Raw genomic sequence first — 14566 nt, 5'->3', positions numbered from 1 at the left:
TAAAACCCGTTTCGGGACTCTTCCTTTAGGGCAGCGCCCTGGGCACGCCCGCCAACGCCACGGTCGGACCCATTCGGCGAGGCCTGACAGCGTTTGCCGCGTCTCGCTGCGGGTGTAAACGCGGGGCCGGAGCAGAGCCCCGTACCCCCGGAGCGGAGCTCGGTACCCCGGGGCGGAGCGCGGCGCGCCCCGATGACGCCGGGAGCGGGCGGAAGGGGCGCGTCGCGGGCGGGCGGAAGCGGCGGGCGGGACGATGGGCCCGAGGCGGCGGTGAGCGGCGCGGGCATGGCGGCGGCGGCGGCCCGCGGCTGCCCCCCGGCGGGCTCCGGGGACCGCTCCCTGGCCGAGCTGCTGCTGGAGTTCTCCCGGGCACAGTACCGCGCCAAGGACGGCGGCGGTGTCGCTGCTGCCAAGGTAAGGGCAGCGGGGCACGGGGGGCACGGGGAGCGGCGCGGCGGGCATTGAGCGGTGGCTCTGCGCAGGTGGAGCGGATCGAGCGGCGGTGCCTGGAGCTCTTCGGCCGCGATTATCGCTACAGCGTGATCCCCAACGTGCACGGCGAGGTCTGCGCCCACTACCCGCGGCACATCGTCCTCCTGGAGCGCGACGCCGGCGCCAGCCGTGACCCGTAAGGCCCCCGGTTCCCGTGTCCCGTCCCGGGCAGTGGCGCCCGGCGGAGTTGTTGTCCCGGGGAGCTGCCGCGCCCGGCGCTCCGAGGCTCCCGCCGGCCGGGGAAGCCCTGCGCGCTGCGCTGCGCTAATTATAGCCGGTGGTGTCACCGCTCCCGGGACTCCCCTCGCTGCCTGCCGGGGCTCCCGTGGGGCTCCTCCCGGGGCTCTTGGGCCGCCCTGGGTAAAGCTGCCAAGCTGAACCTGTTACTCGGGGGCTGTGGAGGAAACGGGGGTGCTCCAGGGCAGCACCAGCTCCCATGCATGTGGCCCTGGAGCAAACCTGAGCACAGCCTTGGCTCCTGGTGATTGTTGTGTTGCAGCTTGCCCGAAGGCTCAGGGTTGTGAGCAAGCCTGTGTGATGCTCTCCCCACCTTGATGCTTGATGAAGTACTTGTGTCTTGCAGCAAGGCCTCTGATGTGGGAAATTTTAGTCTGCAAATCATCTCGGGGCAGGGGGTCTGATAGGGGCTAGGCAGACAAGACAGCCTAGACAGATATTTCTGTCATTCCAGAGCAGGTTCCAGATTATTTTGTCTCTCCCCACCATGGTGAAGGGGTCAGTGGGCACTGAGGTTTAGTGAGCTAATGGGAAACACTTGCTCAGTTTGGTGCACATGTGAGCCAACACATCTCTGGACTTTGACCCACAAACTCAGGATCACGTTGGTCTCGCTTCTGGCTGAGTATGAGCTGCTGCTTCCAGCTCCATCCACAGCCTCTCATTTTACCTTTTCCTTCAACTAAATATAATGCAGTTTTGCAGTCTGGACTGTGTGTCCATGACAAGAGTGATGTGTTTAAAAGGAGGGTCAGCAAGTCCTTCTCACATGTCCAGCTGCTTTGCCTGAGGAAGGAAAACCATCAGCTGCCGTGCTGACTCGTAGGCTGGGTGCTGTAGGAGGGGGTCTTTGGAAACCAGCCACAACTGACTGCCAGGTGGGAGAGCTTCTGCCTAACAGTTGGATGAGACTAGAAAAGATTAAACCCCTTGCTGCAAAAAACAGGAAACTGAAGTTTGAAGCTGTTAAGTGTAACTAGGGGAAGCTTTAGGGAAGAGAAACTGAATGCTTCTGCTTTTCCTGCTCTTGCAAGAGGAAAGGATGCTTAATTTTTCTGACAAGTATTCAAAACAAGAGTACCTATGCTTGGTACCCCATTTTCTTCTGTGACTTTTGCAAGCCAGCAGTGACAATTAACTGTATTTATACTGATTCTTGGCAAGTTTTGATTTACTGTCTGAGAGTCACAAAAACAGACTACACTTCCTGATTTCAGCATGATGATTTTTGTAAAAGCTGCCAAGTCATTTTTAGACAAATTCAAGTTTTAGTTTAATCATTTTACTCCTATGGAATAATTATGAAATAGAGACCATTGCACTTCTTGTGTTATGGAAGGAAAGAACCTCTTCCAGTGAGCAGAGCACTCCATCCAGGACTGAGTCTGTTTGGCTGCCTCTTGTGGAACCACAGAATGGTTTGAGTTGGAAGGGATCTTAAAGGTCATCCACTTGCAACCCCTACTGCTATGGGCAGGGATAACTTCCACTAGATCAGGTTGCTGAGGGCCCCATCCAACCTGGCCTTGAATGCTCCTGTTTTTATCTTTGTAGTGTTTTTAATCAGCTGGTAAGATCTACTTGAAGCGTCACAACTCCGAGAATACCGAGGTGCTTTGGAAGCAGTTTTCACATGTACAGACTCTTTGCTGTACCATCATTTCTGTCAGTACAGCTGCTTCTGGAGCCATGTGGGGAACACCAAAAAATTTATGTTTTTTAACTCAAATCAGTTCATTCTGTAGCTGGGCAGCTGGGGGAAGAAAGGACTTTGCTTGATCAAAGTTTGCTAACAGTACTCTGAAATCCAGGCAGGTGCAGGAGGAATTCTGTGTGTTTTGAACCTTTTGCTTTAGATTTTACTCCCATTTATGCTGCATTTAATCACTAATCCTGTAAAAGCATTACACCTGTTCTTCAGAGCAGCTTCCCCCTTGTTACAGGAGTCTTGATACAACTGTGTTTGTTTTACCATGTTCATCTCTTGCATTACTGAGGGTGGTTATTGAGATGAGAAGATCTGAGAGCCTTATTTGTAACACAGCCATGACTGCTGGCAGATGGGTCTGTCCAGTGTGTGTGCAGGCTTCCCAAGGAGCAGGGCTGGTGTGCCTGGGAGAGGGGCTCATCCTTGCATGTCCCCAGCAGGGTGCAGGGCTTCCTGCTCACTCTGTGTCCTGGGCTCCTGCCAAGCTGCTCACACTCATCTGCGGGTGCTGCAGAAACCTCTCCAGGGAAGTGCAGTGAGTGACACCTGTTGTCTTGTCTCAGCTCCCAGAGAGGTGCTTCTCTTATAGTTTCTGGTCTTTCGGGTATTTCAGTTTTTCTAACTCTCATTTTCTTGGAAGCAGTGCCGTGGAGCTATTTTGGTAACACTGCATTTAAGTTTTTGTTTCCCTCCATATTTGCTTTTGTAAAGGAAACACAAAGGGAATTGGAGCAGAGTGCAAGATATATCTCTTAATTGCATGCATTCATTTTAAAACAGCCCCACAACCAAATCTGTGCCTCAGAATCTTTTGAGTTTCAAAATAGTTTGGTGTTGGGAATTATACGTGAAGTCATCTCTTCTCACTCTTGCTCACATTTTCCTGCCTTTCCAATTAGCACCCTCATGTTCACATTGTTTAAAGAAGATTAGCTTAGGTTTTTGTTCTTTAAATTCTGGTATGTGTCAAAGGTCTTTGGAGCTGAACAGCAAAATAATTGTATATGCAGGAAAACATGAAAAAACTTAAACCACCACTATGAATTCTGAGAACCAAATCCTTCTATTAAAAAAAAAAAAAGTACTTGGAAGTCTTGTGTTCTGTTTCCCTGCTTCTACTGGCACCACCTTGTATAATATTTTCCATAAACAGATTGATTTCCATTTTAATAATAGGTTATTTTTGTAATCCTTCCCAGAATGGCAGCTGCTGGTACATTGCTCCACACTCTCAGTGATTCTGAAGTTTAGCAACTTTCATTAACTCCATTGTAAAGGTATTAATTTGTTCTTAGGCCAGTGTTGTCCTTTGTGTTTGAGTTCTCCTCCTCTGTTGTGCTCTCCTTCACCCTGATGCACATATTGCTGTGCATCTGCTCATCTTCATCTGCCCTTTCCATCTGACCCTGGTGGTTTCCCTTGCAGCATAGACTCTCCTACTCATCTTCCTGTGCCTCTTCAGGCAGGGGTGGGTCACCAGAATCAGATGCTTTATCTCAGCTGAGAGCCTGTGCTCTGCACAGCAATGCTGGTACTTCTGCATCTCTCTAGGGAATTTCCCATGATCTTATTTTTCCCCTTTTTCAGATTTACCGTGTGGATAATGTATTAACATCCAGAGATCAGGCAGTTCATCTGTCTCTTACACTGTGCTCCATTACTGGGAAGGCTGCCTGGAAATTCTTGTTAACCATCTCCAGGTGCATAGCCATGCAATTTTGTATGTCCAGACTTAACCTGGTTTCTAATATATCACTCTGGATGCTTCTCCAATTCCAACTCTAGTCCTCTTTACATTGACAGTTCCTCCTTGAGGTCTGTGTAGTTCAGAAGTGAGTGTGGATTCCTGTCAATGTAGGATGATACTTAGACAAACTGGAGCAATTTTAACATGTTTCCAAAATGTCTCCCAATATGAAACACAATTCTATTTTACCTTCAACAAGAAAACCAAACAAAATGTATCTCTGCAGATCCAGCTGACATTAATCTTAAGTACCCTGCTCAACCCACTAGCTGATTTAGTTGCTTAATTACCTGGCAACACAAATGCTTGAGGATCACAGAGTGTTCAAGATTTGATTTTCTAATGTATTTCTTTTTTTCTTGCAAAACTATCTCTCTGAGCTGCTTCTGAATGGAAAGGTGATAGCAGGGGAAACAGAACATGTATTTTTGTAGGCACTGAGTGTCCTTCCCTAGTAATCCACATGTTGGTCTGTGGCAGACCCTACTGGTGGTGCTCATGTTTGCCAGTTCCTGATGGTGCCATCATGTACTGTGCATTGGTCTTTCAAAATAAAACAAAGAAGCCAGAAAAGTGTCCAAATGTGTTGGACAGCAGCAGAAGCAATTCTCAAAGTGTTTTCATGCTTACTAACTTCAGAGCAGACTTCTAGGGGAAGGGATGGGATTGCAGCCCAGGGTTTCTGTGGTGGCTTTGCTGAAAAGTGTGTGAGAAGATGCTCTGTACTGACCTGAGTCTCTGTCCCTTAGGTATGAGAGCACTGTGCAGGTGGGCAAACTGCAGGACCTCATCAACCGGAGTAAGATGGCCAGGTGCAGAGGACGCTTTGTCTGCCCAGTCATTCTGTACAAGGGAAAGGTAAAGTGTCATGGGTTACCTGTATTTGCTGAGAAAATGACCTTTCTCTCTGCCATTTGAGCTGTGCTGCCACATCTTCAGTCACTTGTCACTTTTCCAAATGGTGTAAAAATCTGTGCTTAGGTGCAAGCAGGCAGCCTGAAGTAGCAGGTAGCAATTGCTGTCTAGGCTGCATAAGTTGGCATTTCAGGCTCTTCTCCCCCACCAAATCGTGAGCCTTGCACCAAAGGGCTAACTTTTTCTTTTCTCCTATGTACATCCCTTCTGAAATCCTTATGATATTTGGCATTTCAGAGGGGAAAGATAATTATTGTCCCTGTTTGTCCCTTGCTTTTCCCAGCAAGTCTCTTTGAGTAACTTTCCTCTCTCCAGAGAAGTTTCCTTTGTCTATTCCCTTGGGAAGCAAGATTGCATAAATGGTCTTATGAATGTGTGGGCTTGTCTGCATGGGGATCTGTAAGAAAGTGAAATTAGATTCATTTTTATGTGAATTACTTAAACTGTGTTGAAGCCATGTAGGAATAGTCTAATTTAGAATTTAAGTAGCTTAATTCAGTTTTCTCAGTTGAATTTAGAAACACTGTATGAATAGCAAAATCATACCTGTGACAATTTTAATCTGGCTTGATTGAAGCCATTGTGGGCTGCATCTGCTGACCTTTTTTGCAGGAGTGAACTGCCCAGAGTCATCTTGGGACCATCCATAATCTCATCCAGAGGAATGTGGAAATAAGGCTCAAGCAGGGTATTAACAGAGCATGTGTTGCTAACTTGGCAGGAACTGACTGTATTAATGCATTGGAGAACTGGAGATGAAAATATGATTTAAAAACTAGCTACAGATAAAGGCACTTGGGAGTTTGCTGTGTTTGGAGAACTCAATCCTGGACCAGGGTTAAAGGGCAGACAGCTGAGAGGTGATAGCTGTAGATACCAACCCTTCTATGTAACCTGACAGCAAATAGGCATGATAAGGGAATGACTCCTGGAGCCTCTGTGATTAATAAAAAAATCTTCCTCCAGCATATTTGCAGATCAGCAACACTGGCTGGCTGGGGAGAGCTCTATGGGCGCACTGGCTACAACTACATCTTCTCTGGTGAGTGAGGAGCCATTTGTCACTGTCTGCATGGTAATAAGGCTAGTGAGTGCTGGGACAGAGAGCTACACATGAGGCCAAGCTCTTCCCAAAACCAGTGGGAGCTCTAGCATGGGCTGCTTGTATCAGGCTTAGCATAACAGAGCAAAGAATGAAACCTCATGTCCATTTCCAAGCACTGTATACAGGACAGTGCCACACCTCAAAAGGGCCTCAGTGAGGAAAGAGCTTGAGGTTGAAGAGTGAGTTACAGGAAATATATAGGCAAATAAAGGCATCCCAAAGGATTCAGGGTAGCAATTCCCAAACACTGGGGATGGGAATAATGGAGGAAAGAGGATTAGAACTTGCTGTTGCTTGACTAATCATTGGGAATCAGTGCTGCTAATGGTTAGATATATTGGACTCCAGGGAAAGCTCTTAGGGGAGTAGTGGGTGTCTATGGTGTGGAAGCTGAAGCTTGGCTTAAAAAAGCACTGCATACCATTTTTGAAGTGTCCTCTGGCTTTCAGTTATGGGTTTGACCTGCCCAGGTACTTTGCAATGACAAGGAGTGTGGGCTACATTAGAAAACAAGATTTTCAGGAAGAGGCATTATGGGGAACCACACTTAGGTGTGAAGAGAAGGCATTAAGCCATGACCTTTCTGTTTGTATACACATCTTGTCGGATTAGGGATCAAGCTGGTTCACAAAAGCTTCACTTCTTAATGCCTTTGTTGCAGGAGGTTCTGATGATGCTTGGGCAGATGCAGAAGACATTTCTGAAGAAGACTCTGCATTTAGGTTTGTATGAATGTTTGGGGTGAGGAAAAGGGAGTTTGCTGACTGGCTCAGCCATTCATTTCTGCTCTTTCCTAGTTTGGGTTTTGGGCACAGGCTTGAGACCCATCAGCAGGCTCAGGGTCTTACTTTCCTTGCTTTTGGAAAAGAGTCTTGAGTATTAATGGCTGGTTGAAGCTTGCTAATTTATTTTCAGAGGAAGAGCCAGACACAGGAATATGTAGAGCCATTAAAATGCATTTGAAGGGTGTGGCTGTGTTTACTTCACCTAAAAGTACATCTCCAGGCTGTAGAAATTGTGTTGTATCTTATGTGTTTGTTGCAGAACAGAGTGAGATGTGGGAAGGGACCATAAGCACAAAGCTTGCAGTGTCAGTTTGCAGAGTCTGACTTGGCTCATGCTCTGCTGCTTATGGCTGGAAGTGTTCAGGGAAGAACTGTGGCTCATCTGGGAAGAATCAGACTCACCTTGGTCAGTCTTCCATGCTCACCTTGCTTGCCTCATTCTGTCTTGCAGAAATGCAGACTCCCAGCTGTTTGACAAGGTCAGAGGGCACGACATCAAGCTGCTTCGATACCTGTCTGTCCGATACATCTGTGACCTGATGGTGGAAAACAAGAAGGTGAAATTTGGCTTGAAGTGAGTCTGGGTTCTTTTGCTTTTGTGCAGGCTTTGGTTTGCAGCTAGTGTAGCCCTTACCTGTGAATTTGCTGTCAGGTGTGGACTCAGCATCCTGGGAGCAGTCCTTGGAAGAATTCTACAGCAGAATACAATTGATGCTGTAAAGAAAACCACAAGGTTTTAGGGCACAGAAAACTGTATCAATGGGCAACATAGCTGCTTTCATCTGTCTTCTGCAGTCTGAGTGGCTTTTTCCCTGTAGATCTTATAGTAATGAGACAGTCACCCCTTCAGAAGGGAGACAGCAACGGAGCCCTCTGTGCATAGGAACAGAGAGAGCTTTTTCTCCCACTTATCTTAGAGAAAAGCCTTAGTGATTTTGGGCTGTACCTATTTATGTGGATGTGTTGAGTAAGTTCTGCCCCTGCTCGCAACTGAGTCAAGTCATAGCCCAGGGAGGTGCAACAGGTAGATTTTTGGGTGCTGGTGTCTGTGCAAAAAACACTCTGTAAATATCTGCTGTTCTCCTTTTGTCCTGTGCAGTGTGACCTCTTCTGAGAAGGTGGACAAAGCTCAACGTTATGCTGATTTCACACTTCTCTCCATCCCATATCCAGGTACAGGAATGATGTCCAGAGGGATTCACAAGGGACAGGTGACAGTCTGTTTCTGGGCACTGGGAAATAACTCTGGGTGTGTATATGTAAATGACCATGACTTGCTGAATGTTTCCTGTGTTCCTTCTCGAGAAAACTCCTTTAAGCTGAGAACAGTGCAATGAACTGGATGCTCTGGCAGTGAGTCAGCATTAGGCACTCTTTGAGGTGGCAAAATAATTTCCCAGCAGTCCTTATTAATTCAAGCACGGAGCAAAAGTCCCAGAGGTGGAGCTGGTTAAGATGGCCTTTGACATTTCTGCAACTCTAAACTACTGCTTGATGCAAAATACATATCTTGTTCTTTGTTATGTAAAGACCCAATTCTTGAGGGTAATTTCTAGTCTGGTGTTCCAGAGCTCCACTGTAAGAAATCCTCAGTGCTTGCAGAAGAATTCACCTGAGCCTGCAGTGTTCAACAGAGGCAGCCCTTTGCAGCCTGTCTCCTTGGCTGTATCCATCCCTGTGCCTAGCAACCACTGCTGGGTCACTCACTCTTACTGATGAACTGAATATTCCTGCTGCCTGCTGATGTCAGGCTTGGCGACAGGATCAGATGGGAGGCTGCTGTGCTGAGGTCTGTCTGCAGACTCTACTTTCTCCCTAATGCACAAAGAAAGGGAGAGGAGAAAAAAACAAAACTGGCAAAACTCTGGTGGACAATCCAGACCCACACTTCCATGATTGCTAGTTATTGCTCTTAAAGATTTTTTTTAAGGTATGTTTCCTTTTATACAGAAATTAGTGACAATTCATAGAAGCTGCATGAAGATTTTTATTGAGTTTGCCATGCGGGTTGCTTAAGTGTACAGAAATGAGAGTACTACTGCTTTCTGTAGTACATAGCACGGATACATGTTGCTGCTGCACACATCACCAGACTTGGAACATGACAAAAACTGTGTACACAGGTCTTATGTAGGGCTGTAAGGAATGAAGAAGTGACTCTATAGAGTTAAACTGCAGAGTTGTTTCTGTATGGGGATCTGCATATGGTAAGCAATATTATTCAGTGATGGTCCTTCCTCTTCTGCCCTCTGGGACAGCTGCTTTCTTTTAGCAGCTCTTCACTGCCACACTAGAGATAAACCTTATAAAACTGCAAATACTCCCTGCAGATGTTGCCTGATTTCAGCAGTGCTGGTCCGTGGGGGAATGTTGTCATTCTGTTAAATCTAAGGCATACACATCTAAGGATCAGCAACCCCTCTAGTGACTGGCCAAATGCTGTGATACATTCTTATTGATGTTTCCAGGGTTGCACAGAAAGAATTTCTGTTTTGTAACTTGTTTCTGAAGTTATTCTGAGATCCTATTGCCTTAGGTGAGCAAGGCAGTGTCCAAATAGAGTCATAGAATTGCTGTGGTTGGAAAAGACCTTTCAGATAATTGAGTCCAGTTGTTAACTCAGTGCTGCCCAGTCCCCACTAAGCCATGTCCCTGAGTGCCACATCTACCTGTCTTTTAAATACCTCCAGGGCTGGTGACTCCACTCCTTGCAGAGGGTGCACTTGATCCCCTCATCCAGGTCATCAGTTAATATATTAAACAGGCCCCAATACTGAACCCTGGGGAGCACCACAAAACCTGGGGATCAGATAGCAACTGGATTTAACTCTGTTCACCACCACTCTTTGGGCTCAGCCATCCAGACATATTTTACCAAGTGAAGAGTGAGAACTGTCTGAAGTGAAAGACTTGAGTTAAAATGAGGTGTCTGTAGAAGCTTTCGGTGTTTGTGGATGCCAACACTTATGCCATAATCCCCTATTCTTTGCACGAAGTCATTGTTTAATTTGAGTTAAATCTCAACTGACAGACTGTGTCCTGACTGCCTATTTGAGGATTAGTCCTATCCTTGCACAGATTCTTCCCTTAATTTTTTTTCCATTGAAGTTACTTGTGACTTGCAGGGTGGGAATCTCTCTCCATATCTGTGCCTGCCACAGGGGTGTCTGGGTGCTGTGGGCTCTGTGGCACTGCTGAGGTGTGCACAGCACACTGGCAGAGGTGTTTTCTGTAGCCTGCAGGCAGCTGCAGTGCTAATGGTGCTGCTCAGCTGTGACTAAGTGACTGCGGCTTGCAGCAGAGACTTCAAATGGTTGTTTGAGAAGAGCTGAGCCAAAGGACACACTTCAGGAGGAGAGGGCTTGGGGGACAGCTTGGAAGTGGTTATGTACCTCCTTCCTTCAGATAGGGTAAATCCCATGTTTGAAAGAGAAGACTTAAATGTGAGAGAAATCAAGCCGCCTCTGACAGAGCCCTTTCTTGTTCCCTGCAGCAGATGCCCTGTGAAAATTGGCTTTCCCCGGGGCTCTGCCAGCACCTTCTTTTGGTGGCTCCTTCTCACTGTGCATGTCAAGCTGATGCCTTAGATCTGTGCAAAAGTCCAAGGCCCTGCAAAAACAAAGCACCTTGCTGAAACCTTTTGTTCAGGAAAAAATTAAATCAGTCCCTCAAGCTCCCCATTTGCTGTAGTTGGAGTTGCCCTTTGCTGTGTGAGTGTCTGTACTGCTGAGTGCCCTGGGCTGTTGTTGCTGGAGGCCTCAGCACAGTGTACTGAGGATTACTGCTCTTCTCTTCCCACAGGCAGCAGTTTTGATTGGTTTGGATTTCTGGAGCCTGGGGCTGCCAGCACTCCTAGTCCCACAGGCACTTCACTAGTCAGATACCAGTTAGCTGAATCGTTGTTCATTATCTCTTTTTCTTGCAGGCTGTGAATTTTTTAAGGACTACAAAGACCGGGATTATACAGCTGAAGGTCTCATATTTAACTGGAAACAGGTACATGGATGTTACAAAACGGAGAGTTATGTGTTTCACTGGGTTTAAGTCTTGCCTCCCAGTTCCTCAGTGATGCTCTGTATGTCATGTGCCTATTTCTAATCACAAGGAGATATAAGAGATACAGAATGTACTAAATTACTGATTGTAAAATTAGTATGTAAGATAAATTAATCATTATCCTGAAGTCTAGGATGCTTGACCTCTCACGGAAGGTATGGGTTGCTCCCAGTTTTGAATTCTGACCTTACAGATAGTCTTGGTTCTCAGTTCTTTCTTCATATTTTGTCTCCTGCTGAGGGGATGGTTGAGTGGGGCAGTCTTATAGAAATGCAGAGACTAATATGCCCAGCTTTCACTCTTGGGAGCACATAAAAGCTCCTCTGTCCTCTGGTCCATTAGTCGTTCCAAGAGTCTGGGTTTATTCTTACCTCTTCAGGACTTTGCATCCAAAGATGCTTTGCTGAGATGTTTTCTTCTCATGCACCATTTGGCATTTGTTGTCTTGTTTTTTTTTTCTGGAACTCAGTCCCTTTGAGTCATGACTTTTCTCTGACCGACTGTGTCTGGGTTTTTTACAGGACTATGTAGATGCTCCATTAAATATCCCAGTCTCTCTGACCCAGTCTCTGAATATTGATTGGAGCGAGTACCAGGTGAGCAAAGTGGATGTCGCTGTGGGAGGTCAGGGATGCATTCAGGAAGGATCAGGAGAGGTTTGAAATCTGACTTGCTCCTATTGCTGTAATCTGGCTCACTTCATAGCATCCCAGTGGGGGCAAGGCTGCTTGACAGTTCAGAACAGCAGTGGAAATCCTGTACCCAAAAGCTCCGTGGCTTGCTGTGCCCCAAGGCAGCTGACTGTAAAGTCAAACCTTTTTTTGTAGCTTTCAAAAATTTGCAATCCATTAGGGAGATAGGTTGCTAACAAAGGTAAGGAACTAGACAGGGAACAAAGCAGTATTACCTGTTCTCAGTCTCAGCTCAACATGGGCCTGCCCTGGGCAGACTGCCTTGGCTGTGGGAAGTCTTGAGAGAGACTCCTCTGTGGGCAGGGCCAAGGGCACCTTCTTCATGGGCATGCAAGGTGCCTTCCTATGGGAGAGGAGCAGATAATCATAACTGGCCATGACAGGTCTCCACCCTGTACTATGGACAGCGTGGCAAACAGTAATTGAACTCTTCTGTTTGCTCAAGCTTCAAAGTCTACCTTTGTTCACAACAGGGAGTATCACCTTATACTACTGATTAGTATGCTCAGTTTCACACATCAGTGGATCTACCGGGTTTTGAGGGGATTGACTGTGCTGGAGCATGTCACATTATTGTGCCCTGTGGCTGGAAGCACCAGAGAACCAGCAGAGCTCCCTGTGCTGGGCCACTGTTTGTTGTCAGTGATGTAAATACTGTTTAAGTGCCAGCATAAGCAGAATCACAGAAAAGTTGAAGCAGAACTAATAGAAGTAGAGCTTGTGTATGGCTAGAAACTTGTTCACTAGAATACTGAGCAGCCCGTATTTTAAAAAGGATATTAAAAATTGAAGAGGGTGTAATAAATAGATGCAGAAATTATTTGAGGCCTGGAGAACATGCTTCACTCAAAACTGAAGTTCTCAGTCTGTTTAGCTAATCACTAAGGTGATTAATGTGTAAGTACATTTTTAGGAAGAAAATAGTAATTCTAAAGCACTCTTCAATCTGGGGAAGAGGAGCTGCACAGGAAGCAATATCTGCATCTGAAATCAAGCCTTCAGATAAGGACAAGCAGTCTTGCATATTACTTTTGAGGATAATCTGCTGGAACATGCTGCCAAAGGAGTAATGAGCTGTCACCCCTCTTTGAGATGCTTCTCTGGGCAAAGATGTTGCCAAGTGCAAGCCTCAGGCTTTACGTGGGGCAACCGAAGAAAACTTTTTGGTTCATGATACAGAGAGATCAGACTGGATAATTGGATGATGCCTTCTAAAATAAGCAGAAGATGGATTGAATTGGGCAGATAAAAGATTTTGTAATTATGTGTTTTTCTGCTGCAGGCTGACTGTGTTCCCCGTTTCCCTAATGTTTTGTGGCTCTGCAGGCTCCATGGCTGAGCAATATGCTCTGTGTCTGACTCTAGTCTTCAGTGTGGTTACACACAGATGTGCACACATGCAGGCACACAGCAAGGGTTCTGTTGCTTGTGGTCTCATGTCACTTGCACCACTAACACTTTTGCCATGAAATGTGTCCCACTCTGCTTTTTCCTTGCCAGTGCTATCTTATTTCCCTTGAGCTAGTCCTGATTCTGATCAAACCACTGAATTTCCCTGCATCTGCTCGTGACATGATGGTCAAGTGACAAGCTTGGGTTTGTTCTGAGGTTCTTCACCTGTATGTCCTGTAGTACTGCAGTTCTCTTGAGTTCAGAGCCCTTCTGTAGTTCTGCTGCTACTTGGGGGTTACTGAAGAAGTCCAGTGCCTGTCTGGAGGGTGCCTGAGGGTCAGCAGCCAGCTGGGGACATTTTCAAGGACCACAGAGTTTTGAGCAAAGTGCTTGGGTTGTGGGAACAGCCCTCTGGCCTTGGCCTGCTCATCCCATTGTGCTGCTGGTGTTGCACACGAGGCTGGAATGTGGCTCAGCCACTTGGAAAAGTGCACGTGTGCAGAACTGGGCCAGTGCTCTGCAGGTGTTTGCTGCCTCTCTGAGCAGGGGCTGCTCGCAGCTTTGGGGCTGCAGGCAAAGCAGCTCCTCTGCCAGCCAGGAAGACAGGAGAGATGCCCTTTTATTGTTTTGTTTGTCTACCTGTTATCTTGTCCCAGAGTGCCTTTTGCAGAGATTGGGGAGATTGATACAAAGGGGAAGTCTGTCACTTTGAGGAATGGCCATGTGGTTATTTCTGCTTTGCTGCTGTTCTGGATGGAGCAGCTCTGAACTGCAGAGCAGCCTTTGGCTGTGACCCTCACCACCAACATTCCTCTTCCTGCAGAGCTGGGACCTCGTACAGCAGACACAGAACTACCTGAAGCTGCTGATCTCCATTATCAATAGTGATGGTAAGGCAAACTCCTTGCACCCAGCAGTGTAAGTGGAGCAGCCACTGTCCCTGAAGAACAGCTGATGGTATCAGTGCCACTGTGGATCAACCCCCAGTACAGAAGTCACTTTTAATTCAAAACAGGGTGATGGTCCTACCATCTCAGAACTCCAACTCCCCTCTTAGAGAGGGACTTGCTGATTCCTTGAAAACCCTTTCCTCCTGAATATGAAGGGAGATCTGAAAACTTAGCCTATTGTTTTAGTACTTTAAACCTGAAGAGTAGGAACCTTGTGTCTTTGCTTTTTGATTCTTGTTTTGCTGGTTACCTGTGTTTTGTCTCACCAACACAGGATCTCATTTTTGCCTGTTTAAGAGCCCCTTCCACCCCCATTCACCATGGACACTCCCAACTCTTCAAGGAGTGTCCCTTGCCCGGTGTGGCATCCCATTCCCTCTGGGCACTGTGACCTAGCACTGATGGATGGAGCCATGGCTGGCTCTGACAGCATGGCCAGCTATAGTCTCCTGCAGTAGCTGTGTTGGGACACACTGCAGGTTTTCTA

At 46.9% G+C, this 14566-nt stretch overlaps 1 protein-coding gene across 1 annotated transcript in view; it reads left to right on the top strand.

The window, feature by feature from the left end:
- The first annotated feature begins 285 nt into the window (after nt 1-285).
- MTMR14 (myotubularin related protein 14) overlaps nt 286-14566 on the top strand; it is a 31130-nt gene continuing 16849 nt past the window's right edge. Inside the window, exons 1-10 of the mRNA XM_054280885.1 lie at nt 286-414; nt 483-628; nt 4934-5042; nt 6066-6141; nt 6866-6926; nt 7441-7563; nt 8089-8162; nt 10915-10985; nt 11567-11641; nt 13953-14019. Coding sequence (XP_054136860.1) covers nt 286-414; nt 483-628; nt 4934-5042; nt 6066-6141; nt 6866-6926; nt 7441-7563; nt 8089-8162; nt 10915-10985; nt 11567-11641; nt 13953-14019 — 931 coding nt within the window. The remainder of the gene's footprint in view (nt 415-482; nt 629-4933; nt 5043-6065; nt 6142-6865; nt 6927-7440; nt 7564-8088; nt 8163-10914; nt 10986-11566; nt 11642-13952; nt 14020-14566) is intronic.

Source organism: Melozone crissalis, unplaced genomic scaffold (genome assembly GCF_028551555.1).
Source record: "Melozone crissalis strain CALT ecotype California unplaced genomic scaffold, PUWL_Pcris_2 ptg000029l_1, whole genome shotgun sequence".
Lineage (NCBI taxonomy): Eukaryota > Metazoa > Chordata > Aves > Passeriformes > Passerellidae > Melozone > Melozone crissalis.
This window is presented reverse-complemented; position numbering and strand designations above follow the sequence as displayed.